The sequence below is a fragment of the Neurospora hispaniola genome, assembly GCF_033458365.1.
Source record: "Neurospora hispaniola strain FGSC 10403 chromosome Unknown B0T23scaffold_7, whole genome shotgun sequence".
Taxonomy (NCBI): Eukaryota; Fungi; Ascomycota; class Sordariomycetes; order Sordariales; family Sordariaceae; genus Neurospora; species Neurospora hispaniola.
The window spans coordinates 2,627,483-2,654,864 of NW_026944412.1; the positions used below are offsets into that span (position 1 = coordinate 2,627,483).

The 27,382-nt window shown below is 43.4% G+C and overlaps 7 protein-coding genes across 7 annotated transcripts; 1 reads left to right on the top strand and 6 right to left on the bottom strand.

The window, feature by feature from the left end:
* Positions 1–89: 89 nt before the first annotated feature.
* Positions 90–2,818, bottom strand: B0T23DRAFT_221709 (putative 3-isopropylmalate dehydratase). Its single transcript, XM_062833742.1, has 3 exons — positions 2,575–2,818; positions 2,422–2,496; positions 90–2,292 (listed from the first exon to the last, which is right to left on the bottom strand). The coding sequence occupies exons 1-3, from the start codon at positions 2,704–2,706 to the stop codon at positions 160–162; spliced, it is 2,340 nt and encodes a 779-aa protein (XP_062690203.1). The 5' UTR covers positions 2,707–2,818; the 3' UTR covers positions 90–159.
* Positions 2,819–3,305: 487 nt separating this feature from the next.
* B0T23DRAFT_407255 (uncharacterized protein) lies at positions 3,306–3,685 on the bottom strand (the record flags this gene model as incomplete). Its single annotated transcript, XM_062839171.1, has 2 exons — positions 3,306–3,429; positions 3,459–3,685. 2 exons carry the CDS (start codon positions 3,683–3,685, stop codon positions 3,306–3,308), a joined length of 351 nt encoding a protein of 116 aa, XP_062690204.1.
* Positions 3,686–4,259: 574 nt separating this feature from the next.
* B0T23DRAFT_344503 (uncharacterized protein) lies at positions 4,260–7,607 on the bottom strand (the record flags this gene model as incomplete). Its single annotated transcript, XM_062835942.1, has 4 exons — positions 4,260–5,237; positions 5,272–6,316; positions 6,355–7,009; positions 7,073–7,607. The coding sequence occupies 4 exons, from the start codon at positions 7,605–7,607 to the stop codon at positions 4,461–4,463; spliced, it is 3,012 nt and encodes a 1,003-aa protein (XP_062690205.1). The 3' UTR covers positions 4,260–4,460.
* A 969-nt stretch (positions 7,608–8,576) lies between these two features.
* B0T23DRAFT_221775 (uncharacterized protein) lies at positions 8,577–12,083 on the bottom strand. The gene is made up of 3 exons (XM_062833744.1): positions 11,380–12,083; positions 9,175–11,299; positions 8,577–9,111 (listed from the first exon to the last, which is right to left on the bottom strand). The coding sequence occupies exons 1-3, from the start codon at positions 11,853–11,855 to the stop codon at positions 8,617–8,619; spliced, it is 3,096 nt and encodes a 1,031-aa protein (XP_062690206.1). The 5' UTR covers positions 11,856–12,083; the 3' UTR covers positions 8,577–8,616.
* Positions 12,084–21,430: 9,347 nt separating this feature from the next.
* B0T23DRAFT_285480 (uncharacterized protein) lies at positions 21,431–21,661 on the bottom strand (the record flags this gene model as incomplete). Its single annotated transcript, XM_062834248.1, has 1 exon — positions 21,431–21,661. A coding segment is annotated over one exon (231 nt), but the record flags the coding sequence as incomplete, so codon positions are not given.
* A 1,067-nt stretch (positions 21,662–22,728) lies between these two features.
* B0T23DRAFT_221812 (uncharacterized protein) lies at positions 22,729–25,060 on the top strand. The gene has a single exon (XM_062833746.1). It carries the CDS (start codon positions 22,827–22,829, stop codon positions 24,879–24,881), a length of 2,055 nt encoding a protein of 684 aa, XP_062690208.1. The 5' UTR covers positions 22,729–22,826; the 3' UTR covers positions 24,882–25,060.
* A 179-nt stretch (positions 25,061–25,239) lies between these two features.
* Positions 25,240–26,995, bottom strand: B0T23DRAFT_407259 (uncharacterized protein; the record flags this gene model as incomplete). Its single annotated transcript, XM_062839172.1, has 3 exons — positions 25,240–25,993; positions 26,647–26,812; positions 26,902–26,995. The coding sequence occupies 3 exons, from the start codon at positions 26,993–26,995 to the stop codon at positions 25,240–25,242; spliced, it is 1,014 nt and encodes a 337-aa protein (XP_062690209.1).
* Positions 26,996–27,382: the final 387 nt, after the last annotated feature.

The following is a 27,382-nucleotide window of genomic DNA, read 5'->3' on the forward strand; positions in this document are numbered from 1 at the left end:
TAAGAAAAGCAAGACATAACCAAGCAAGAAGAGAAAGAAAAAACACCATGACTCATTCGTCCGCTAACAACCAGCCGCTTCCCTTTCTATGGCGGCGCTAACCTTTTTTCCTCTTCTTTGGAACCCTTTGACTTTTTGTTGATGATGCCATATGACTCTTTACCACTCGAGCGGCTCCTTCTTCTCCTCCCCGCGGTTGGTCTTCGGTACTGGGACCGCCTTGGCCACCAACTTGCCACCCTGTCCCTTCCTCTTGAGATACGCGCGTCCATCCAACCAAGGCGTCTGCTGGCTCATCTTCGCCTCATACTCGGCAATCTTATCCTCCATCTGCATCGTCAGACCGATATCATCTAGCCCGTTGACGAGGCAGTGCTTCCTGAACTCCTCGACCTCGAACTCGCAGAGGGTGTTACCGTCAGCGTCCTTGATTAGCTGGTTGGGCAAATCGATCTCGATCTCGCGGCCGGCCGCGGCCTCGGCGTGCACGCGCTCGAGAGCGGCTTGGTCCTTGAGCGGGATGGGCAGCATGCCGTTCTTGAAGGAGTTGTTAAAGAAGATGTCGGCGAAGGAAGGGGCGATGACGGACTTGACGCCGAAGTCGTTGAGCGCCCAAGGGGCGTGCTCGCGCGAGGAGCCGCAGCCAAAGTTGGCGCCTGTGCAGACGATGATCTTGGCGGAGCGGTACGGCTCGCGGTTGAGGACAAAGTTGGGGTTCTCGCTGCCGTCAGGGTTGTAACGCATCTCGTAGAAGAGGGCGGAGCCGAGACCAGTGCGCTTGATGGTCTTGAGGAACTGCTTGGGGATGATGGCGTCCGTGTCGATGTTCGCCTTCTCCATGGGCGCAGCGATGCCCTTGAGGTTGGTGAACTTGGGGAGGCCAGCAGAGGACTTGGAGACCGAGGTGTTGACTTGGGGAGAGGAGTCCTGGGGCTGGTCGGCGAGCTTGTCCTTCTCGACATCGTCCTCCTCAATGCGCTCATCAGCGTGGGCCTTGGCGGTGGCGGTGGTTTCAGGAATGACGGCGGCCTCGACATGAGGGCTAGACTTGTAGTCGGTGAGCTTGCGCACGTCGGCGAGCTTGCCGACGATGGCGGCGGCGGCGGCCATGACGGGGGACATCAGGTGGGTGCGGCCCTGGGCACCCTGGCGACCTTCGAAGTTGCGGTTGCTGGTAGAGGCGCAACGCTCCTTGGGGGAGAGGATGTCGGGGTTCATGCCGAGGCACATGGAGCAACCAGCCTCGCGCCACTCGAAACCGGCCTCCTGGAAGATCTTGTCAAGGCCCTCGGCCTCAGCCTGGTCCTTGACGAGACCGGAGCCGGGGACGATGAGGGCGCGCTTGATGTTGGCGGCGATCTTCTTGCCCTTGACGACCTGGGCGGCAGCGCGAAGATCCTCGATACGGGAGTTGGTGCAGGAGCCGATGAAGACCTTGTCGACCTCAATGTCCTCCATGGGGGTGCCGGGAACGAGGCCCATGTACTCGATCATGCGACGGCCAGCAGCCTTCTTGCCCTCGGTAGCGAAGGTCTCGGGGTCGGGAACAACACCGGTGATGGGGACAACGTCCTCGGGGGAGGTACCCCAGGTAACAGTGGGGATGATATCCTTGCCGTCGATGAAGACATCAATATCGTACTTGGCATCGGGGTCGGAGGCGAGAGACTTCCAGTAGGCGACGGCCTTGTTCCACTCCTCGGATCCGTACCGGGGGGCAAGGGGCCTGCCCTTGAGATACTCAAAGGTGATCTCATCGGGAGCCACCATACCGGCTCTGGCGCCGGCCTCGATCGACATGTTGCAGATGGACATGCGGGCCTCCATGCTGAGGCTGCGGATGACGGAGCCGCAGAACTCGATGACGGCACCAGTACCGCCGGCAGTACCGATCTGACCAATAACGTGGAGGATGACATCCTTGGAACTCACACCGGGCGCAAGCTCACCGTCGACCTGAACCCGCATGTTCTTGCTGCGCTTGGTGATAAGGCACTGGGTGGCGAGGACGTGCTCGACCTCGGAGGTGCCGATACCGAAAGCGAGAGCGCCGAAAGCGCCATGGGTAGAAGTATGGGAGTCACCGCAGACGACCGTGGTGCCGGGAAGGGTGAAGCCCTGCTCGGGGCCGATGACGTGGACGATACCTTGCCTCTTGTCGCTGAGGCCAAAGTATGTGATGCCGAACTTCTTGACGTTCTCCTCGAGGGTGACGCACTGCGTCCTCGAATCATCCTCCTTGATGAAGCTGGCGATATCCTTCAGCGCTTTCCTGGAGGTGGTAGGGACATTCTACAGCGGGTCCGCGGTCAGCTTGCAGTCCCACACATTGATTGCGAAGGGGTAAGGTATCATGGCCGCAAAAACGCTGCATGCGCACCCACGCGAGGATAGAAAACAGTGCGGTGACATTAAACTTACGTGATCGGTGGTAGCGAGGGTGCAGTCTGGCCTGCGAACTTGGCGTCCGGCGTTCTCGAGGCCCTCAAAAGCTTGCTATTGACAAGGGGTCAGTACTGGGCACTGGACTGCGAAACCGGAGCTCCCTCAGCATCTGGCGCTCAAACAACTTACAGGAGAGGTGACTTCGTGGACCAAGTGGCGGTCAATGTAGAGGAGAATGGTACCGTCAAGCTTCTCGTCGACGATATGGGCCTGGAAGACCTTGTCGTAAAGGGTACGGGGGGTACTCTCTGCTGACGGCATGGTGGCGGTTATGTGAAGGTCGGTGGTTCCCTGGCTGGTGAGGTAGCTGGGAATAGTTGGTTGGTTGGTTGGAGAAGGAAAGGGCGAAGTATATAACGTTGTCACAATCGGGGGACAACAAGAAAGAAGTCTTGGGAAGAAAACCGGCACACAGCAAATAAATAGGTCTGGTGTCGGGACTGTAGGTTGTTGTATGGATGGGTTGAAAAACCGGCGTGGGGTTGTCTAGCTTCCGGTTCGGCTAGGTCTGGGGGGCTTTGATGTCTCAACCAAATCTCGGAGGCGGAACCGTATATCGGCGATGCAGTTATCCTTCTCGGTTTTTGGTTTCGGTTCTCGATCAACAAGACACAACGATGGCAAGGCTTGATAATCCCGGGTATAAAGTAGGGTAAGTGTTGGGATGTAGAAAGATTCCTGGGGAGAAAGTTGGCAAAAGCGGGAAAGGAGGTGAGACTGAGACGGCCGTGGCAAGAAAGCGAAAGCGGGCAGACACCGGACCTTTTTAAGTTTTGCCCGTGTCAAGAGGTTGGGACCGATGACTACGATTCCCCATTCGCATATATACATCAATCTATTCTATGTACAAACACCTAAAGTCAAACCAATCTTTCTGTCTCCCTGGCCGCCTGGCGATCCGCTCGTGGCTCGATTTCGTCCAGTCTTGTAGCAAATCCGCCTGCGATACGAAGCACTGGGCAAGAGACGACAGTGACGGCAGGGCTGGGGCGGCCCGCCGATATTCGGAGGACAGCATCGAGCTCCGGTTCACGGAATGCGGGGTGGGCTGGGTGGCCACTGGAATTTCTAAAGACATGATGCCCATTGGCCGCGCGCACGATTCCACTTGGCCAGTTCCACCCGCCCAGGTACGCACTGCCAGACGCTGTGACAACCACGACCGCCGCCATTGGTTCTTCCCGATCTCGGCCTCAACTGCTGCCACGTCGAGACCGGCCCATCCTGGAGGTTGATCCATGACGCTGCGGCATGCGACGGCTTGGGCGACGGCCACTACGCACGGCTACGGGGCGTTTGCAGTGGAGGCCACACGGCGGGGGTTTCTCTCACAATGAAATCCCCGAACCATGGCCGGTGGAGGGTCCGGAGAGAAGAGCGGTTTGACACTGAAGGCATTCGAACAAGAGAGAATACGCAAGACAATGTTGCTGTAGATCATCTTATGACCAATGTCCATTGTGCTGAGAGTAATGATATTTCCTCAGCTAGCAGTCTAGGTAAAATCTTCCATCCAATGTTCTGCCCCTTGCTGTTTGCAAGTATCAGGTCCGGTCTTCGGTACACCTCTCGCCGAGTACCTTGATGTCCCACCACGGTCCATGGCAGAACCCAATTCGTTCCCGCTCCACCATCACCTTTGTATCCTTGTGATTCATAAGAGAATATTTCCAACACCGCCTTCAACCCTCATTTCAGGTACGGATCCTCCTTGGGCAACTTGATACGTAAGAATATCCATTGTACAAACAACAAACTCCGAAGCTGCCTGGTGTTTCCTGAACCATATTTTCGGAGTTTGAGAAACGCAATTAGGCGATACTTGATAGTGATGACAGCACTGCTTACTGCAACAATCTCTTCTTCTTCATCCTTCCCATGTCAACGTGCCTATCGTCTGGAAGTGAAGCTTCAAGTATGTACCACCGCACTCGTACCATACGATCCACCCATTCAAACAAAGTCTCCACAAACGAGAATCCTCAACCATCAAACACGGTCAATCTTGTGATCACTCACAAACCCGCCAACATTGCCAATCCTCCGATAATCGCCCTGACCAAACGGCACACAAGAACCGTGCCCCTGATCACCCACACCACAGCCGCGCCCGCAAAAAAGACAAACATCAGCGCAAAGACATAAACCACCACGTCTCCCAGCGTTGCCTGTCCCCGTGCGTACCTCTTGTGAAGCGGCGAGTCGAGATGAAACACCGGCCGCACAAAGGCCCAGTACGCACAGACAAACTGCGCTACAAAGGTAACCACTACTGACACCACGATCCGGACCCCGACCGGCACCTCGAAGGGCGGCCCTCCTGATCCCGCTGCCACCATCGACCTGACAGGGAGTGCCAAGCCTGGGAAAAGCCGATACAGATCGTCACTAGCCGCCGCCCCATCTCCTTGGCACGTCTGGGGTTCACTGACTTTAGACTGAGAGTCTTGGCTTCTGGAACGACCGTCGTTGTCATCGCCGCCGTGGCCGGCGCTGTCCTTCAGCTTGTGACGCTTGTGACGCTTGTTCCTTTGTTCTGGTAATGACGTTATTGGACTTGTTCCCAACTCGGCCGCTGCCGTTGCTTCCCCAGCTTTCCTGTCTCCAGTCATGGCCTGTCCCGTGGTTGATGCCGTGTCCGATCCTGACGCCGATGTCGGGATCCCTTCCGACCCCGTTCTTTGGTTCGCTGGGTGTTGCGTAAACGCTGCCCGCGCTGCCCCCTGCACCATCGCCTGCATCAAACTTTTGATATCGGCCAGATTCTGGTTCTTCGACGACCAGCTCTTCGACTTCGTCAGACTTGGCCGGCGCGTATAAGTGGACATGAGAGGTGACCGTCTCTTTCCGTTTGTTGGGTCTTGGATTTCCGCTTCCTTTCTCATCGTCTTGCGCATCTCCCAGCCCGGCTGTTCCTGAGGACGAGGCGTCGACACGCGCCCGGAGGTTTTCGCCTAGTCCTCCGTGCGCATTGTCTCTTGGGTTGACGATGTAGTAACGCTGGCTGCTTTTGGCAACTCGTCCTGGGAAGCACGTGCCAGATCTTCTGCTGCCATCTCTGCAACCCGGTCCGCGGTCAGTGATGCAGTCCAGCTGTGGTGATGATGGAGATCTGGTCTTGCGAGTTTCGGCGATACGTTCGGTTGCATGCTGGGAGGGGAATCCAGCGGCGTCGAACAGCCGTTCTTGGGTACGGCGCTCGGCGACAGGGACGATGTCTGGTGTGACGACGATACGGTTACGGATTCTGACGTCTTCTGAATCGTCTTGACTGCTTTCTTTCCCGACGTCTTTCTTGCCTTTTGAGGGGCCTTGGCTTCGGGTCCTTTGGGGCAGATTTCCTTTATGACGGAGGGGAGCTGACGGCGAGGACTGGACTCGCAGCCAGTAATGGTGATGATGGGTGTGCAAGCAGATTGGGGTTGTGGAAGGTGGAGCGCCTGCCCCAACCCACTGATGTCCTGGGCTATGGAACTCGCCCATGCCTTGGCTTCTCTGGTGCTGTCCCGGATACTGCGCTCCAGGCCACTCAGATCCTCGATCAGCATATTTGCCCATTGGCAGGCTGGGTTCAGGTTCGTGAGGTCCAAATGTGGGTAAGTGACCTCGCCGCTGTTGGGGACGGGCGCCATAGGGGTTCCTGGCAACATCTTGCGCGAGACTGGGCAGCGATCTGGCACTGGGATCCTGGAGAAGGGCTTCTTTATCCCAGTCGGGCCCGGGACGAAACCGGTGTCCATCGGACCAGGGCCCAGTCTCCGGGGAATCAGTGGATGGAAACGTAACCTGAGAGATTTCGTGTTGGACGGGAATGAGGTCGCTGAAGCGAGGCTTCTTCCTGACGGTACCATAACCGCCATTGTCTCCATCCCTAAAAAAGACTTTGAAGTGTGACTGGTGGTAGCTGACTCCCCCGTTTGAGCAGGTTCTACACTCTTGTTGCTTGGGCTCTGGCTTTGAACGATTGGGCTAAGGTTTGGTGAAGCTGCAGATGACCATTGTTCCGATTCTTTGCTGAGTTTTGACGGCTGCCGAGGACCCGTCCGTTTCCTAGTACCGCGCCCCTTTTCTTCACCCCGTGGCGATCCCTTGGGGGATGATTGGGGAAAACCGTGACGAAACTCCGTCATGTCTATACTCGTTCTGGGCGTGATATTGTCCAACATTCCTGTGTAAGGGTTCGCCCCTGTCACGCCGAGGTAGTCACCGGCTTCTCTCAGAATGCGGCGCTGGCGCCGGGCTTCTTGCTTTTCCAAGAACAGTGAGCGAGCTCTGTTATAGCCCGGCACGGCCGATGACATAACGTTGTGGGAATCAGCAGTGCTTACATGAGGAGCTTGAGACGATATGGGAAGATAACTGCCGGTTTGGGTTGGCACTGGTTTCCGCGATGGCATGGAAAAGGTAGGGACATTTCCGCTTTTCGTTCGGCGTTCCCCCATGTTGGCCCAAGTCCCATCGAGTGATGAAATTTGGTTGTCGCCACGATAATGAGTGGCCTTAGGGCCGTCATCCGATTTCGTATCCAACCTCGATGTGATCTTCCTAGCCGGGATATGGGTTGCTTAGTTGGATTAGCCGTGGTGGTGCTTCTTCAGTCTCTGTGAGATGCTGGATGTTGACGTACCTTTAACCCTCGACTTGCCACTGATATTCGAATCTCTTCGAGGAAGTAACATGGGAATATTCCAAGCTTCAGACACAATTGTATCAGGTGTACTCGAGTTGTGATGCCGAGTTTCGGCCTCACCAGGATCAGAATCTACACTCTTCCGCCTGGGTGTGGTGAATCTCTGAGCATTGATGGTACGCGGCTGCATAGCAGTCGAAGTGTTTCGCTCCCCCGTCAAGATCTCATCAATCGTCGGATACCCATGATCATGCTCATGATGCCGGAGCGTGAAACCTTGTTCGGGACAGTTGCTCGGCCTCAAACCGTGAAAGAATTCTTTAACCGAGGCAGCGATGTTCTTCCGACCACGGCTGATAGACGATCCCGAACTTTTCACCGACGCTGCCTTTCTGGTATGAGTGGGCTGGGCCGGCGACTGGGGACAGGTGGCCGGTTGTCTGTAGATGGGGCCTGGCCAGGGCATGGCACCGTCGAGGCCTAATGGCGGCGGTTGGCATGAGTGTGATACGTGATGGTTGTGGGAAGCCATAATCTGCCTGCCCACTGACACCTCTCTGGACGGAGAGATGTACCCAACAGAACTATCTGAGCTCTGCCAAAAGCCTAGTGGTCTTGCTTTGTATGGGGCATCAGTGAATTCGCGGGCGGGATGTTAGTGAATACTGGGGGGAAGAAGTAAAGATATGATGATACGGATCGTGATGGGGGATGGGAGGGTAAAGAAAACAACATGATTGCGAGTAGTTAAGCAAGTAGGCGAGCAAAAATATCACTTGTAAATTGAGTGTTCCATGGCTCTACATGCACCTGCTTCCATTGGCAAGAACTGGGTCAAACCTGGATGACGAGTGCGAGGGCTCTTTCCTGTTTCGCTGGTTGGTCAGAATTGTCATGAACGTCAACAACTCATCACAAGGTCTGATGGCTTGGAAACTCAGCAGATCGCACCATCCAACCTACCTACATTTCAGTTGCGTTGATGAAAATGGCAGGCACTACCCCTACTGAAGTTCAACGGTTATAAAAAATGACAAACGATACAGTAATGCCCGAGGACGGATCATGAACGCATCGAGAGGAATTGATATAACAAACTGAATATTAGAAATGGCGTTTCAAAGGTGAAATTACGCATCAGTCGGATATCTGAACGTATAAGAAAGTTGACGCGAGGTCTTGAGCCAACAGACAAACCAGTACTGGCGGGAACTGTGGATTGCTGATTGTGCCTTATGTATGCAAGCAGAAAAAAACTACTGGGTATATTACACTTCATCTCTTCTGTTGTTCTTCCTCTTCTCCCCGACACGAACGCTGAAAGGCCCTCTTCAGATGTCTAAAAAGCAACCATCACCATCCAACCACCGCTTCGACACCCAAGCTCCAGCTGGTTCCAGAGGTCCTGTCGGCCACGTTCATTGGACGAAATCAGAAAGTAAAAATACAAATCGCTATTGATCATTCCTTCATTTCCCTCATTATCATATTCCCCGATTCCGCTGGCATCAAGTAAAATAATTGCGCGTCATGTTTGGAACTCAAAGACGGCCACTGAAAACCTCCTTCTTGAAGATCCTCACCCCCCACACATCGTAGAAGCGCATAGTCCCCAACTGCACCAGAAAGTTGCTCGACGAAGATGTCAACTCGCCATCTCCATGCCACTCGTCGGTACTACTCTCATCATCCCAGGTTTCCGGGGGAGAAAAGTTCGGGTTTTGGGTTGTATTGCTCGATGTTCCATTACTGGCGGTAACCACCGTGGCCTTTGACTTGCCCTTGGCCTCTTTGGCCGCCATTCTTCTCTTCCTCTCTTCCACCGATTGCGGCTTGTTGAACTTGACATGATCCACGCAGTCGCCATCATTAATGGAAATCCATTCTAGCTTCGTCAAGGGAAACTGCGAGAGGTTATCGATCAGAAATTTCTTGCCCTCCATCGGTAGAGAGGGACACGGGTCATCGCAACGGAGGATAGGTATGTGAAGAGCGCGAAGGTTCCCGAGCAAGCGCGCGTTCTGGTTGAAGACATGCTGTTGAGGCACCGAGGTTAGTGAACTGTTCTGATAGATTCGGTCAGTCCTAGGGGCACTTACCAAACACCGCATACTCATGTTGCAGGCAAGCTCCTCGACATTCTTGCCACGCTTGCACAATAGCATGATGGTTTTGGTGTTCATATCCCACGCCGCACTGGCCAAGTTCTTGATCATGAGCCTCCGCAGACTAGCCATGTGCTTTGTGAGGGCCAATCGCCGAATATCGTCAATGGTGGTTTGGGTCTTGGAAGCGAAGCTCTCGGGCTTGTATTTAGCTTCTCTCTCGAGCAAGAACAGCTCGGTTACCTGATTTAGTTGGGAAACAAATTGCAAGAAAGTTGTCGTGACGTTGTCGGTGAAGATTTTGCAAAGCGGGAGGGGGTTTTCCTCATTCTGGCTCTTGAAGTAAGCCCAAATTGGTGCTTGTGGCCCAACATTAAGGAGAGTGATGCGAGTAAGCATCCGAATATCAATGGCCTTGGAGAAGAACGACGCCTTTGCCGGGATCAGATAGATGCTGAGTGACTCAAGAGGCAATCCACGAGTAGCTCTCGTATATTCACTCCGCCGCTGATGCTGGGACTCAGCGGTATCCGAGTTGCGAAGACCATAAATCTCCTTTTGCGAATCGGCTACCTCAGCCTCGACCACGTTGAGTTCGCTCCTAACTAGTTCGACTCCGTTGCTTAGCTTTGTAATCTCTTTCTCGGTTCTAGCGATGCGTTTGCAATCGACAGGCCCATCTTGCTCGCGCAGTTCTTCGGTTTCCTTGCGAATGTCGTTAGCTCGTGCCTCATGCATCTCAAGTTTCTTGATCAAAGTCTGATAGTTAACCTTTTGTGCTACCAAGTTGGCCACGGCCTTCTTGACAGAAGCGGGGTCAAGGCCGCCTGCTACCAACGACGACAGAGTTTGCGAAGGTGATAACTCTAGTACAGTCTTTGTGTCCTCTGTTTTGGGACCTGGGGATCCCGGTTCGAGTTCGAGTTCTCCCTCAGGCTCTTCAATGTTGATGTCTTCCGGGGTGAATTCATCATCCGTTTTCTTGTTTCTGGCAGGGACAGAAGAATTCATGGGACCAGTTCCCAATTCCGCTGTACTCGATCCACCTTTTGCCTCGACCTTGGTCTGAGCAGACTGAGATTCGGAACTCGCAGACGTAGCGCCAGGCTGCTTTGTCTTTAGCGAAGTGACATAAGTACTGGCGGCAGTTTCGATGATATCGAGAGCCTCGCGTCGTAAGTCATCCTTCTCCATCATCAAAAGCTCTGCCGCTTTCATTACATTTTGGATGAATATTTGGCCAGGATCCGCGTTCACTGCCTCCGCTGATGTCTTTTCTTTTGCCTTGACGTCCTTCTGTGGTTTCTTAACAACAAAGTGCTCGACATCGAAGATGCGCCCCAAAACGGACTCCTGTGTCTTTTTCTCCTCCTGCGCCCGCTGTGCCTTCGCTCCGGTGCTCTCGACCGCATTACTCGATTGCGGACTCGGGCTCGAGCCAGGAGTGGACCAGACGGATTCCTCCTCATCACTATCGTCCGTAACGACTTCGGGAGCCGGTGGCTTCCGAGCCTGTGATGCGAGGAGATGTGAAAAAGACAGTTTCAGCTTGGTCAAGGTCCCGGCCGAGTTCCTAACACAGGTCTTGATTTCTGTCACAATATCTAGATTATCGATATCGAGAACGGCGAGGCTCTTGAGGTTTCTGAATCCTGATAAGGTTGGAGGTTCTGTGAGGACCTGAGGTCGCTTCTGCGCTTTTGGTTTGGAGGGAGGCTTGGGAGCGGGAGGCTGATGATGATGGGGAGGCTGCTGAGGGAAAGCCTGTAGATGAGGATGTTGTTGTTGAGCGAAAGCATGTGGATGAGGGGGCTGTGAGTTATGAGCAAGATAGACAGGATGAGCGTTTACAAAGTTCGAATTAGCGGTCGTTATCTGTAAGTCAAAGTCCATACCCTGCTGCGGAGGAACCGGGGGCGGATGAGTGCCTTGAGGCATCCAGTGTACCGGCGGCAGGCCGGGAGCAATGGACGGCGGTGCGTGAATAGCATGAGGGAGCGGAGGCGGCTTTTCATACAAGGACGGGCCTGCCTGCATGCGTATGTGTACGTGGGCGATGGTTCGGATGTCATGTAGCACGGCGTATACAGGACGGCTCAGCTCGACGCGGATATTCCATCTGGTAGAGACACCAAAGGTTAGCACAGGCGTTCTGGTAACGGGGTACGTGTAGAACTGGGCATAACAGGATGGGCGTACTTGAAAGTCTCGAGCTTATTTGCTTTGCGCAGAGCGAGTAGCAGAAGAGTGTTCATAAACTTCCCGCAGCTATTCTGCAACAGGTAGGGCTTATAAGCGGCTTCCCCCTTGCTACCGGCGCTAAGGGTGTCGAGTGAAAGATCTCTGAGATGTTGCGCATAGTCGTAATTGCTGGTCACGAAGGTATCCAGCCCGGCGGCCAGACCATCAATGGGGGAGTCGAATGACGGGTCATCCTCATCCGGGAAAACGATGTGGAACTGGCGATACAGCTGGGAAGCGGCAAGTTCTCGGCAGTGTTTGGAGACAAGGGCGAGACAGATGAGGTCTGGCTGGCAACAGTGCTTGACGATGTCCTTTTGAATCTCTGACGGCATGCCCAAGAAACTGAGAGGGTTCACGGCGGGCGACGCATGACTGTTCTCGTGCGAGGCCATGGCTGCTGCTGAATCGGCAGCCAGGTAAGAAAAAGACATCTAGATCGATGCCTTTTTGTTTTCTTGGAGATGTGCGGGGGGAAAGTCAGAATACCGATGCCGCAGGTACAGGTAGTCGAAGCAATAGTCTTTCTGTCAGGGCAACCGAGCAGCCGAGCGGCTATCTCTGCTTTTCTATGCGATGATGGATAAACGTGTGGATATGCCTCTGCTTCTCGTAGCTGTGCAGACGGGACGGGTCGGGACTTGATGGCCGCTGCGGCTGGGCACCAACAGCAACTCGGGTGCACAGCTGTCGGGTACCGCGTCCTGTGGCGGTCCTGGAGTCGTCTGTTTGTTCGGGCCGGAAAATCTACCGTAAGAGCAATGTCCAAGTGAGGCCTAGAATATGTGATTGATGAGTCTGGCGTTCCGTGGATAAAGTGACAGCGAGTAGGCGACGTGGAAGAAATATCGATCAATCAATGTGTATCACACCGCCGCCACTTCAGCTTGTCATCTGATTGTTGTTGCAGTCTCTTGGGGAGTACCGGGCCATGAGAGAAAGCCCATTCGCCCGTTGAGAGGAAAGAATGAAGATGACTGAAGGAGTTGGTTCATTCCGTCAAGACGCGACGGCCCTGGGCTACAGCTAGGTGAGTAGAGGTATCGAGTTCGAGATGGAAGTCGAAAGCGGGCAGTCTCCCTCTTCCTGGCTCTTGCCTGTCTCTTTGGTTGCCGATTCTCAGGGTCGCTGTCGTGGATCATCCCGATGGGCTGCCAGAAGAGGCAGGCCTGTGGCAGGGGATGGCTTGTTGACACTGCCCTGCACCCTGGAATGGGAAACTGGGGGATTGATCTGCTTTTTAGCGGGCACTGCGGGGGTACCAGGCACACCTAACAACCCCAGGTGGGATTAAAAGGCGGGGTAGCGAGTTGGCGCAGCATGGCAGGCAGGCACGGACAGGGGACGGGAGGACGGCAATAGGCCCCACTTAGAGGTACCCTTGGTCCATTACCATTGGACCTTTTACAGCTGAAGTCTCAGGGACGATGGCTGATTCAACGCCTTGGAAGGCTGTGACAACTCCACCGACAACAAACATAGTACATGCTTGTCTCTCTCGTTTGTGACAAGATTGATGTGACCCTTGGCCGATAAACCGAACAAGGACAGTCTAATACGGCTTGTTGTAGTTAGAAACGGCCATTACAAAACTGTAACACGAGTTACGGTAGTTATTCGAAATAATCTACCTGTAGCTGCCTTGACCTGTAGCTAGAGTCCCTTCCTCCAGACTGTGCCTTGAGATCAGATCAGAAGTGCTGTTTTAGCCCGCTTGGATGTATAATAAGAGTATCCATATTCAAGGTCTAGGTATAAGGTACGGAATGTGACATGTTCGGTTTGTTCTTGTGGCCATTCGGCAAGCCAACTGACTATCAACCATTTTATCAGGAACGAGTCTCTCTTTTCAAGATGAATTACCTAATAACGTTATCGAATCTACAACAAAGTTTTAAGAGTCGAACACTTCCACTTCAATTATCACCTTAAACTCTAATCACCAATGTGCCCTCCATACCCAGACCCAGATAGAATGCACAAGAGTGGATATTGACCGTAGTACGGTAGTCCAAGTTTGGGTTATACTCAATTGAAAATTGGTCCGTACATCCAACTGCCCACAGATGACAATAAAATTATTAGCACCCTATACAAAAGCAAATACACACACCTCCTCACTAAATTAATTTCCTTCTTTCTACACCGTACAACCATCGCATACACTTCCCTATCGCTCCCCCGCTACTTTATCTCTATTCTCTCTACGTCCGTCCGCTACTCCCCAACTACTCCCCTACTACTCTCCTACAACCTCTATAAATTTACTAATTATACCAGCGCTATACCGATTTAATAGTTACGAATTACCTACCCCACCCCCCGAATAAAGCGCAACTTTAATAGCAGAAGAATAAACCGCTTACCTACTAAACAAACTCGAATAATATAATATAAACGCTACCAGGCAAATCTTATTACGTAAAATAATAAATTAGAATTATATTTTCAAATTAGAAGTAATTTAATATTATTAATTTTAATGGAACTTTGTATATTTATAAGAAATTAGAAAGACTTTTAAAAATAGGGCCTAAGAGTTTATTATCCTTAAAATTAATATAATTAAATAAGTAATCGCAATTACTATTTATTTATTTAAGGATATGTATAATAAAGAAGAATATATTCGATATACTAATAAAATTACCCTCCGCCCAACGTTCGAATATATTAGAGCCTACAATTAATAATTTAGCAGCGCTTATACCTATTATTATTACACTAAATAGGATACTAAGTATTTTTTTAAGAAGGAGGCTAAAGAAAAAAAAATAAAGAAGGAGGAAATAACGGAGGTATAAGTGCCTTGGAGGGAGAAGGATAAGGATAGGATTATAAACGAAATAATACTTTAAGAATTAGAAAAAATAGAGAATATTATTACTTTTAACCTTAAAAAGCGTAAAGAATTTAAAGCACTATTACTTATAAAGTATAAAAGGTAATTATAAATATAATTCATTTTTCTTCTCTTATTATTATTTTATTTTATTAATACTAGTTACGCTTCTCTAATATTACTTTATAAAATTTATATAAAAATTTATATTATATTATAAGGTATAAATAAAATATTTAATAATATTTTTTTATTTTATAAGAAAGTAAAATATTACTTCTAGTTAGGTTCAATTAATATAAATTTACTTTATACTATATAAATAATATTCTCCTAATTACAATTCTAGGCTATATAAAAATATATTCTCTATAACAAAAATAAAAATATAGAAATATAATTTGATATATTAATATTATATAAATATTAAGAATAATAAATTCTTTTAAATACATTTCTTTAACTTCTATAATTTAAAATAATATATAGAAATTTATAAAATATATTTAAAAATTTATTTATATTATTAAAATTACTTCAGTATTTTAAATATTATATATAGTTAAATAATATATTATTTTTCTATAAAATAGAAGAATATAAAATTAATAAAATATTATATTTATATATAAATATAAAAGTTCTTTTAAATTCTATAAGTAAATACAAACTTAGAAACTTAAGTATATAATATTAATTATTTGTATATTCCTATTTGTTTTTAAAGAATAATTTCAAAATTATAATATATATAAATATATATTTAGTAATATAATTTTAAAAGAAGTAAAGAAATTTATATTTATAATAATTCTTTTATAAATTACTATTATTAAGATAAAACTAGACGTTTTTACTTAGTAGTATTAAATACTATATTATATATTTCTATTATAAAAGTTAAAAAGAAATATTATATTAATAAGGTACTATAATTATATTATAAAATAAAAGATTATTATTTATTTATTTAATATACTTATATATTTCTCTTTAAGCTTTAATATAGATAGTTAAGTAGAGTATTAAACTATTTATTAATTTTTAATAGACTTTTAAAAGTAAAAGTTTTTATAGCTTTACTATTAATTAAATTTAAATAGTTATTTATTTAAAAACGTTTTCTTTTTAAATTATTCTTAAAAATTATTTAAACTCTATATTATTTTAAAAGGGAGTATTAAATAGGAAGAATATTATAAGAAAAAATCTAAAATGTTTTTTAATATCTTCCTATATAATTCTAAATGTAAAGAAAGATATTAAAAAGACTTTTTCTTTTTATATACAAATATAAATTCTTTAGTATATAAGTAGAATTTATTTTTATAAATTAATATAATTATCTTTTAATAATATTATAATATTACTTAAAAAGTAAATTTATTAGTCTTTTATCTCTTTATATAAGTAAAAAGATATTTTATATATAAAAAGAAAAAAATAAATTAATAAATAATATTTTAATAATTTTAATATAATAAATATATATATTAGAATTTAATTTATAATAATTTAATTTTCTAAAATAATATAATTCCTTAAATATTAGGATATAAATTTACTAACCTTTAAAAATACGCCTACTTACCCTATTTCTATATACTATCTAATAAATAGTAGATATATCCAATCGCCTCCGATATAAATCAATTACTACCAATTATAAACTTTTATACTCCGCAAATTATAAAGCGAACTAACATCCATTACCCCAATACTAATATAAAATATCCCTTTCCTACTAAAAATATTTCGTAGTATTATAAAAGATTATAATAGATTATTTACCAATAATAGGTTATAAATATATTAACCTTCAGCCGTACACTACCTTCATCCTCAAAACGTATACTAATAAACTTTCCCGTAAGGAAATCCTTAAAAGCTTAAAAGAATAATATAATATTAAAATAAGTATTACAATTTTAAACCGCTTTCTAAAAACTTTAAAAACAGTACCTCAACATAGACTTAAAATATTTACTACGAATATACTTCGTATAGAAGTTTAAACTATCTATTTTAAAAAGGTACTAAATAATAAAGAGTTATTTATTATCCTTTAAAAGCAAAAATATATAATTTCTTTCGATAGGTTACAAAATTTATAAAAAAGCTTAAATATCTTCCGAAAATATATATCTAAAATCCTTGAAAATAAATTTATAAAAGTACGAACTATTTTTTAGAGAGTACAAAAATCGGACGAAGCTTATTTTATTCGAAGAATAAGTAAATGCGAATTATAATACTACTTTACCAAATTCTTCGACCTTCACTTACTATAGGAGCTATTCTTTATTTACTTTAAAGAATTTTTCCTTTAAATAGTCCAAAATAAATTCGACCTCCTATAACGCCGCAAAGGAGGATAGACTATACCCGATCTTAATTATTTATAGTATATTAACGCTTATTTAAAACTATATAAATATAGTATTAAAATTTATATTAGTATTAATATTTATTCTTAATATATTATATAATTCTATATTAGAATCTCTATAATAATATAAAAATCCGTTTTCTATTAATAGGTAGAAGTAACTAAGAAGCGTAGCTTTATACCAATATAAATACAGTCCAATTATAGTAATAAAGTAAATATACTAGTATATAAGTTCTATTACTTTATATTCGGCAATTAATTACAAAGGATCTTAAAACTTCGACGTATAGTGCCGGATAAAATCGTTATTTTTAAGCTGGGCCCCCCTAATTAAAATATTATTATATAATACAATATAATTTCTAAGGATTAAATTCTACTAATATATAGTCCCGAAGTACCGTTCTATATACCTAATATTTTTATACGAGGATAAAATATTATTAATTAACGAATTAAAAATTAGTAGAGGCAATTACGTAATAGTTAATTATTTATTTAGATTATAAATTTCTTCCAATTATTTTTAATCGGCTCCGATCTAATATTACTAGGAATATTTTAAGAGATTAAAAGTATCGGACAATTAGAATGTATTTAGGATAGAAAACTATATAGCGTTGTTCTATATGTTTATACCCTAAATATAATACGAATTCTAGGATTTTATTAACTATTAAAATTAATATACTATCCAGCTGTAAGTAGGCCGGCGTTACATTATTTTAAGAAAATTAATAAATTTATATTATAAATATAATAAAGTTAAAGTTCTAAATTATTAATGTGAAATGGATTAGGAATAATACCGGCACTTAAAAAATATAATATAATATAAGAATTTCGAATTAGATTAATATTTACTATAAATAATAATAGATCTATATACGTTTATTATAGAAGGTTTTATATTGTACGTTCGTAACGGCTATAATTCGCTATTCTATATATAATACAAATACTTACGAAATAAATTAATGAACTATCAATTAATAATAAATAATCTACTACTTTATTTTATAGTATTACTGCAAAGTAGCTTTAATAAGGTGAAAGAATTTATAAGATAAGGCGGAAGTAACGTAGACTGTATAATAGAGGATCTTAATAGCGGGCTAAATAGAATAGAGTATAATAATAATTACTAGAGGGATTAGGTTTTATATTGGAGGTAATTATAAAATATTGGAATTAATAGAACGAAATAGGTAGATATATAATATATAATAAACACCTAAATATATAGACAACTTTATATAAATAAATTTTCACTTTTAATATAATAGTAATACTTTATATATATTAATTATAAGAAAAAAATTAAAAGTAAAATAAATATTAAAACTCTCAAAGTAAATAAAACAAATATATATAGAATAAACCCCAAAATAAATAATAACTACCGCTTCTAATTACGAATTAATAAAGCCGGGGACGGAGTATTAATAATAGGAACGGATAGGCCCGTATTAAAATTAATTAGCTTTAATCCCCAGTAATATTTCCTAATAATAGTAAGTACTTCTTTAATATTAATTAAATCTATAAATATACCCTCCTCCTCTATATTCTTACTTAATAAACGAATATTATTTATTATATCGCCCCCTTCGTTACCCTCTATACTACTTTCCTCCTAAAGTATAGTTTAAAGTTATACTAAGGGGGGAATATCTATTTTTTCTAATATTCCTTTTTAATTAGTTATTACTATTCTATTTATAATTTACTTATTATTAACTAAAACGCTAGTAGGCTAATTATATTTAATCTTCAATATTTATACTATATTAAATTTATATTTAATAATTAGCCCTACTCTATTTACAAACTCCCTTTTAATTTATAGAACCTACTTAGTACCCGGCTCTTATTTAATACCAAATTCTTATTTAATACTTAATTCTTACTTAATTCTTTCCTCTAATTCCATTTTTAAAACTAAAGTATACTTAAGTATTAGAAAGGGGGTAATATAACTATTTTATAGGGAAGTTATTTATTTATATATATATTTAGAAATTAATACTTTAGGAGTAGCGACTTAGTCTACCGAATTTTCGCTCTCATTAATAATAAAGGTTTCCACAAGTGTAACAATTAAAGGTAAATCCTTTTTAACCTTGCCTAGGATCTTAATAACTTTTTAAAGCCCTTCGAAATTAATTAACTTTAATAAATTTAAATAGAGGTTAATAAATTAAATTTTACTACCAATTACCTAAGGGTCAACTCTAACGAATTCCACCTTATTAATATTAATTTTATAAGTAAAATTCTTCTTAAAAAAATACTAATCTCCAATCTTATAAATAAAAGCAGAATAATTGGGGAATACCTCCAATAAATTAAAATTTCTACTATAGTTCCTTAAAATTAAATTTAAAACTCTTACTTCAATTAGGATTTTCTTACTATATACTATCTAATATTTTATAAACTACTAATACTATTAGAAAATAATATTATAAACGTTCTTCGGAATATTATATTCCAATAGATCAATAGTTTACTATTAGTAAGCAACGCTAATATCTATAAGCTCGTTTAATATACTATTCTTAGTTCCTACCGGAATTAAAGGTATTTAAATAATAAGAGCCCGTTTTAAAATACAATTACTATAGGGAATAACCTTTAGTTAAAGCTAATTAAATAAAATTGCACGCGCAGGACTCGGATTAGGAGAATCCGAATTAATAACGAAAGCTATCTCTAGCATATTAAAAGGAACTGCTTAGATAACAAACGGTTCCTCGCAATTACTATAGACCAGCTAGGTAGAATACTCGGCGAAATAGTATAAGTACAAAATATTAGTAACTAGGCAACGTTTAGAGGCCATAGTAAAGAGATGAAACGATAATCTTAGAAAAGAGTAGACTCAGGTTTATCGCAAGTAATATAAAAAAGTAATATCTAATAAGAGAAGAACAAAGAGAGTTTGCTTCAATCGGAGACGATTGTATTTAGGTTTTAAATATTGCAAAGTACCTCCGAAACAATAGCTACTAGTAATAAGATACCTTATACTGTAATAAAACTACTTTTGCGAGTAACTCTATATAATAATATTTTAAATATCAGAAAATATAATAGAATTTGACTTATTTCCTATTTTTATAAGTAGTATTAATATTAACCTTATATATTTTATTTAATATTTAAATTTTAAATAATTTTAAAAACTATTTTCTAATTATATTATAATAGTTTAAAGAATATTAATATAAAATAGATTTATTAAAATTAATAGAAATTTCAATATTTTTATATATAGGTATTTTTATAATATATATTTAAATAAATATAAGTATTGGAAATATATATAATATTTTAAGTTTTACTTTTTTACTTTTATATATTAAAAATATATTTTTGACTTAATAAAAGGAGCTTTATATAATATTTATTTAAATTAAAATAGAAATTAAAATACTATTAATATAAATTTATAAATAATAGTAGAATTTAATTTTCGAATATTATTAATTTTATATTTAAACTTATTTAGTATTTATATAATAAGAAGTATATATAGTTTAAGTATTAATACTATTTTAAAGGCGAAAAAATAATAAAAACTTTATTAAATATTTTAGAATTTAATACTTTATTTCTATAAAGTTATTTAGAAATTTAATTTAGTTAATACTAAATAAAGACTTTTTATATAATTTTAAAAGATATTCTCTAAATATTAATTTCTATAATTTAATTATAATTAAAAAATATTACTTTTACCTTACTATATAGTTATTAATATAATATATTTCTCGTTTAAATATATATTTATTTATAATAGTATATATATATATATATAAGAATAAATATACTACTTTTGAATTTTATATAAATATTATAAAATAAGGGAAATAAGAGAAAAAGTAGGTTTAGAAGTAGAAGAAAATGGATATTAATAGAAGAAGATCTAATAAAGGGGTTAAAGATTAGAAAAAAAAGGTAAAATAAAGAAAAAAGGGTAGAGAGGAGAGAGGAAGGGAAAAATAATTAAAATAATAAAAAAAAGATAAAAAAAAAGATTATAAAGAAGGTAGAAAGAAAGAATATAAAAGGCTTTAATAATTATTTTATTTCTTTTTTATATTATACTTTATATTAACTATATAAAAATTATAACTCTTTATATTAACTATATATTTTATTATTTTATTTTATAATATAAAGCTAAAAGTTTTATATAGGATAATATAAAACTTAAATATTATTAAAAAGATTTTTAAAAGCGTTTATTTGAATATACTAATTACTATTTATTATTTAAATATATATATATTCTTTAAATAAAATTCATTTATTTAAAAAACTTCTTAAAATATTTATATATATTTATTTAAAATATTCGTTATATTTAATTTAAAGAAAACTATTTTAAATGATTATAGAATATTTAAGTTTCATTTTTTAATATTATATTATATACTTACTTATTTAAACCTATTAAGGAAATTCTCTTTATAAAAATTAATTTTTAAACTTTTATAAATATAAAATTAAGGATTTTAATATTAAAACGTTATAATATATAAGTAACTATTTAAACGTAGGTATTACGTTTAAACTATTAATTTAGAGTTACTTAAAAATATAACTTAATTCTGCATATCGATCTTACGATCCGCGATCTCAATACAAATCCAAGCCAAAACTCTCTCCAAATCCTTAACCTTACAACCACAAATAATCTTAGTAAAGAAAGGGACTTTTTTATCCTTCGCCTTCTTTTCCTCCAACTCGAAATCTAAATAAAAAATTAATAAATAATTATAATAAAAAATTTTAAAAAAAATTATATATATACCTTTACATAAGGAATAACCTTTACCCTCGCTCTTATAATAATAATTCGTATAAGCGCCCTTACTAGAAGCCTTACTATCGGAAACGCACTTAAAAAAGGGACCGGGGTTAGTAAATAATATATATTTATTATAAGTACGTCTATTAGTCTTTACGCTAAAGAAATAACGAGTAAAACCAATAAATTACTCCGGATATTCTTATTTTAATTTAAATGCAATGTACTCTCCCCTCTTCTAGTATACTTTGAGAGAAAGGCGACGGAGGATAGTCTATTATTGACCGTTAAGTTTAATTACTTCTAATATTAATTAACCAACTTTAATAATAATACTTACTTTGTAATTTACTATAATAGTATAGGCTTTATTAATCTTATAATTGAGGAACTTTTTTATAGCGTAGCGGAAACGTTTCTCTTAGGGCTAGGTATTATTAAACTCGTCTAAGGCTTTATTTTCGTCTATACTATCTATAATAGATTTGCCCTTAAAGGTATACGGGCGTAATGTAGCCACCAAAGCAGTAGCGCCGTCGTTGGATATTTTTACTTTTTTAAATATTAGTTGTATATATATATATATTATTATTATATATATTATATACGTACTAGTTGATTGTAATTGATTATAGTATATTCGTATCGCTAATAGTTAGTACGTTGTTATTGTAGGGAAAGTGTTTACGTACGTTAATGTATAGAAGGAAGTAGGGTGGTATATAATGTAAGAAATATTTAATTACTAAACTGAATCTACGTTAACGCGCCCGGGCGCGTATCTAATATTTGCAGCTGGCACGGACTTTTTTTGAATGAGATTCTGTCAATTGAGCATAACCCAAACTTGGGCCACCGTACCGTGGCTGCCTAGAAGCTAAACGTTAGTGCTCCATAAAGCCGGCTATGAGTGCAACGCTAAGTAACGATGGCCACCTTCACCGGCGTACAAAGTGCATTTATTTCCGTGTCTGTCTCTTCCTGCAACTTTGAGTACCTGCCTGCTTTCTTGTTCCTTTTCTTTCTTGCCTATACACAATGTAATCAAATGTGCTTCAAGCATCTGGCATCCATCCCATCTTTCCATCCCCCAATCCACGTGCCAACTTACTCTCGGACTCCTGATTACGTGCATTTTGTGGCGCCCCATCTGTAACGCCAACCGTTCGCCTTTCGGACGATCTCTGCGCCCAGACTCTCTCAGCCTCCGTTGCTCCAATTCACCCCTGGCGTGAATCCGAGATTGAAAACTCAGCCTTCCCCCCCTTCCTAGCTCGTTTCTGGTTCTCACTTCTCTTCCCGCATCTTTTCAGTCTTTCTGCGATCTGTGTGACCATAGTCCGTTATTCAAGATGGCCGACGTGGAAGAGCCGCAGTTTAACACGCTGGCGGAGCGCATCGCTGCCCTGAACCAGCAAAAGAACTTCAGCGCCCCTTCGACTGCTGGTAAACGACCTCCGCCTCCGCCCCCCGTTCGAGCTGCAACAGATATTCCTGTTGTTCCTCTGACATTACCGAATCGAAATGAAGGTCTCCCGACTCCGTCGCTTCCTCCACGCCCAACTCGGGCTGCTTCCGCTATCGACAGGCCTCCCCCACTGCCGCGACGAACCACCGAACAAGATATTCCCGAAGACAAGCCGATGCCCACCGTGAACAAGAAGCCGCCGCCATTGCCCTCCCGAAACTCTATACAGCATACCCCTCCGGCTCTCCCGTCTCGACGACCAACCTCGGCTTCTCTTCCTGTCCCAGGCGTTCGAAGAAACTCCAACTCGTCCGACATCTCACACCTTTCCAATGTGTCCGCATCGTCCTGGAATAACACAGCCTCTTCGTCCGCGCGCACTAGCATTACATCGGATTCCGGCCATCCTCTTAGGAAACTACCGCCAGCTTTCGATCAAGCTAAGCTACCGCCACTACCTCCGACACGACGGGAGCTCGAAGCAAAGGCCCGGGAAGCACAGCAAGAGCTAGAAAGAGAAGCAAATAGATCAGCTCCGCCCGCCGTATCCCAAGGCCCCCCGCGACTTCCCTCGCGTTCTTCTTTACCGCCTCCGTCTGCTGCGTCCCGCGAACCCCCGGCACTCCCATCACGCCCATCTCTGCCGCCCAGGCTTCCTTCACGGCCCGCTAGGCATTCTACCTTCCCTGACGTCGAGGAAGAGCCGGGCCCACCCCTTCCCAACCGCCGTCTGCCACGTCCAACACTCAGTGACAGACCCAAGTCGGTTCCAGAGCCAGCACCACCACCCATCCCGCTGAGCTCCCGACCTACATTTGATGTCGTTGTCTCTCGAAAAGCCCATGGCACCGAGGTCATTCCTCGATCAGTCTCCGCCCCTCCAGTCGGTCCCGACTGTCTCATATGCCGAGACTTCTCCGGGCCTGATACTGTTGCGGCGCAGCATCCGATCTCTTCGCTTCCACGTCATGACACTATTCGTTACCTAGCCCACGTCCTCTGCGATCCGTTCGACTCCCCCACTGACAAAGCCCGTGCCATCTTCACCTGGTGTCACCACAACATGGCATACGACACCCACGGCTTCTTTAATAATTGCATTCCGCACCATTCGTCACCCGCCGAGCAGATATTCAGCGGCAAGGCCGTTTGCCAGGGTTACGCAGATGTGTACAAAGCCATTGCCCTCGCTGCCGGACTCGACTGTGTCCTCATCAGCGGTCACGGCAAGGGGTTTGGCCACCACGATCTAGCCTCTGGCTCTTCTGTTCCTCCTGAAGAATCAAACCACGCTTGGAACGCGGTTCGCATCGATGGCGGTGAATGGAAGATCATTGACGCTTGCTGGGGCGCCGGTCACCTGGGGGACGACAGACTCTTCCATAAGAAATTTAGTCCGGAGATGTTTTATCTCCCCAACGAGATCATCGGCAAAAAGCACTTTCCAACGGACCGGAGACACTTTTACCGGTCTGACGGGCGCGTCTTGACTTGGGAAGAGTACATTCTCGGAGACGGCCCTACTCCGTGCTGGTACGGCGACGCGGACAAAGATGGACTGGATCAGTTCAGCCTGGAGCCGCGTACGGCAACAATTCCCGTCTACAGCGGCGAAGTGGTGCGGTTTCAGTTTAGCAAGGTGTGCGTGCACTGGGACCCGGAAAAGAACGGAGGGGGAAAGCAGTACCTGTTCGTAGTGGCGATCGAGGGGCGAGATGGCAGAAACAAGGATTTTGTACCCTTGGATACGGACGGGTTCTGGTGGTGGACAGACATACCTGCCATTGATTTGGGAGTGCCGGGACAGAAAATCACCGTCTTTGCCGTGTCAACGATTGATAATAAGTGTGCGAGAGGGTTGACTAAGGAGGAGTGGTTGAGAAAGAAGGGGAGGTGTGCGTACAGCTTCGTGGGGATATGTGCTTGGGATTTGGTTTAGGGGAGTTGATATCTCGACTCTTTGCAAAGTTACTACAGCACATTGGATGAACGGGATAATGCGCACAGACAGAAATGTTCGGATGATGTGGATTTCAGACGGTCTTGGATTTGTTACCAGTTTCTTGGGGCTTCTCTACAAAGAGCATTTCAAATGGAGCTGGGAGTTTTGGGTACTTGGCCTTTTCGCGTCCAGTGGTAAATACGTTACATACTATCATATAATGATCAACCTCTTTGACAGCATCTCAACTCTCGAGCTTGCCTACAAATAATGATAATCGAGGCAACTAGGTTGCCTCTCTTTAGTATCGCCCACCTCTAACGTTGAATTCAGCCCTCGGCTTTTCACTGATAATTCAATTCCCCTCCCTCAAAACACCAACATGCACCACAAACCCCGATGTTCCCCCACCTCCGCCCTCACTCTTCAGCCCATCAATCATCAGGTCATCAGGCACCCTCCAACACCGAAAATCCTGCACGAATCGCTTTATCCACGCCTCGAAGACGTCCGAGTTTCTGAGTACTTGGGCCACCACTACCACCGTTGGCCTCCCCCCATTATCGGTGGTGGTGGTGCTGCCGCTGCCGCGTAGCTTGCAAATATCCACGCAGGTGGTAACGAAGGGATCGACCAGCGCCTCGTTGTAGATGCAATCGCAAGCAACCACCAGATCGAAACTCGCAGCAACCGGCTGAGCAAGTGAGGAGGTGGGCGTATCCTGCTCCCAGTCTAGTGCCCTGAAAACCAATCTCTCTCCCGGTCCCTTCTCTTCTGTTGCTGATGATGATGACGATGATGATGATGCTTTCTTCGACCCTTTTCCTCCTCCTTTCTTGCCCTTCCCACCCTGACCACCACCCCCACCGCTCCCGACGAAAGACGGCTGCTGCTGCTGCTGCTGCTGCTGCTGCTGCTGCACTACAGACGACCAGTTCTCATTGATGTTGCGCTCCACCAGCTTGGAGACGTACGCCTGGTCGGTGAGGACGTACCTACCAACGCGGGGGGCAAGTAAAAGGCCGACGATGGCGGAGGTGCCGGCGCCTAGTTCGATTACTGTTGTTGTCGTTGTCGATGTTGTCATCGAAGATAGAGACGACGAGGGACTGTTATGGTTGAAGAGGTTGAGGTGCGTGGAGAGAGGGTTCGAAGCGGAGGAAATCCAGGTTGCGAAAAGGGGGGTTATTCGCCATGTTACTTGTTGAGTGAAGACGAGAGTTTTAGTGAAAGCTAGGATTGAAATCGGGGGGATGAGTTTGAGGGGGGCAAGGGGAAAGCGGGAAGCGGGTAAAAAGGAAGGAGGGTTTAGGAAGTATGCCACGAAAGAGGTATTAGACAGGGTCTGGATAGCGTGTGTCCAAATAGGGTTCAAGTAGTAAGAACAATGATGCAGGGAGGTACAATGTTATGTTGATGCGCACGAGTGACTAGTCTAAACTTGTACATATGCGGCTCTGCACACGTGTAGATATGTGTGCTCAATGCTACAGCAACATAGGCCGGAAAAGCACAGGCAGGGAAGATGGAAGCGCATCGATAACGGATGCCAAAGTCAACAATGAGAGCTGTTGCTCGGGCAACGGTTAAGGAGATGAGTGACAGATCGTCGCATGGGGCAGGCGGCCAGCAATGGACGAGTGATGAGTGAGGGTCAGGGTCAGGGGTAAACAGAAGGAGGGTAGGGTACCGGTGGTGAGGGTCCCGAGGAGCTGGTGCAATGGCATGGCTAGGAGGGTGGGTTTTTCTTTGATTGATTTACGCACCGGCTCCGGTAGTTCCTCCGGCACGGGCCGAGGAAAGGATTCCCGGTGATTGATGGATCGTGAGCTCTCGACCGGCCACGGTGAGTTGCAATTCGGCGGTCTTGGGATCGATGATCCCCAGATCTGATGAAGGCAGGTCTTGGGCGTAGAGATCATATGTCTCTGTTTGTTGGTTGGTTGTATTCACCAAGTCAGTTATGTGAGGCTCTTTTTTTTTTTTTTTTTACTTGAAAGGCACTTTGCGCGCAAACCTTCATCAGCATCGTCCAAGTCCTTGATCTCTTTTCCGAGCAATCGCAAGAAGCTTTTCAGCTCTTCGCAGCCCCCCTCATGATGCCTCTCCATTCTGGTTATCACTGAGTGTGCGTAGTCCGGACTCGCTTCGTTGTTGTTGCTGTTGGCTAGCTACTTGCCACTTACAGACTGACGCACAGTTTGATGCAATGCGTGAGTGCGAGCGAGATGCCAACCGATCCTGCAAGTTACAAGATAGAAAACCACAAAGACGACATCCAGTGGAGAGCAGACAGAGCTTGGCAAGGAGCCTTGGGAAAAAAAAAACAATAAAGGAATGCGGAGGCGAGGAGGAGAGACAGACACAGGGACTGGCCTGGACGGGGCAGACGGCAGACTGGGATGACATTGTTTTGTTGAGCAGCCGGAGTGGAGAAGACCAACGAATCGCAGCCGCCCGGGTCTCCATTTCCAATGCTTGGTCCGGCGGGACAACAG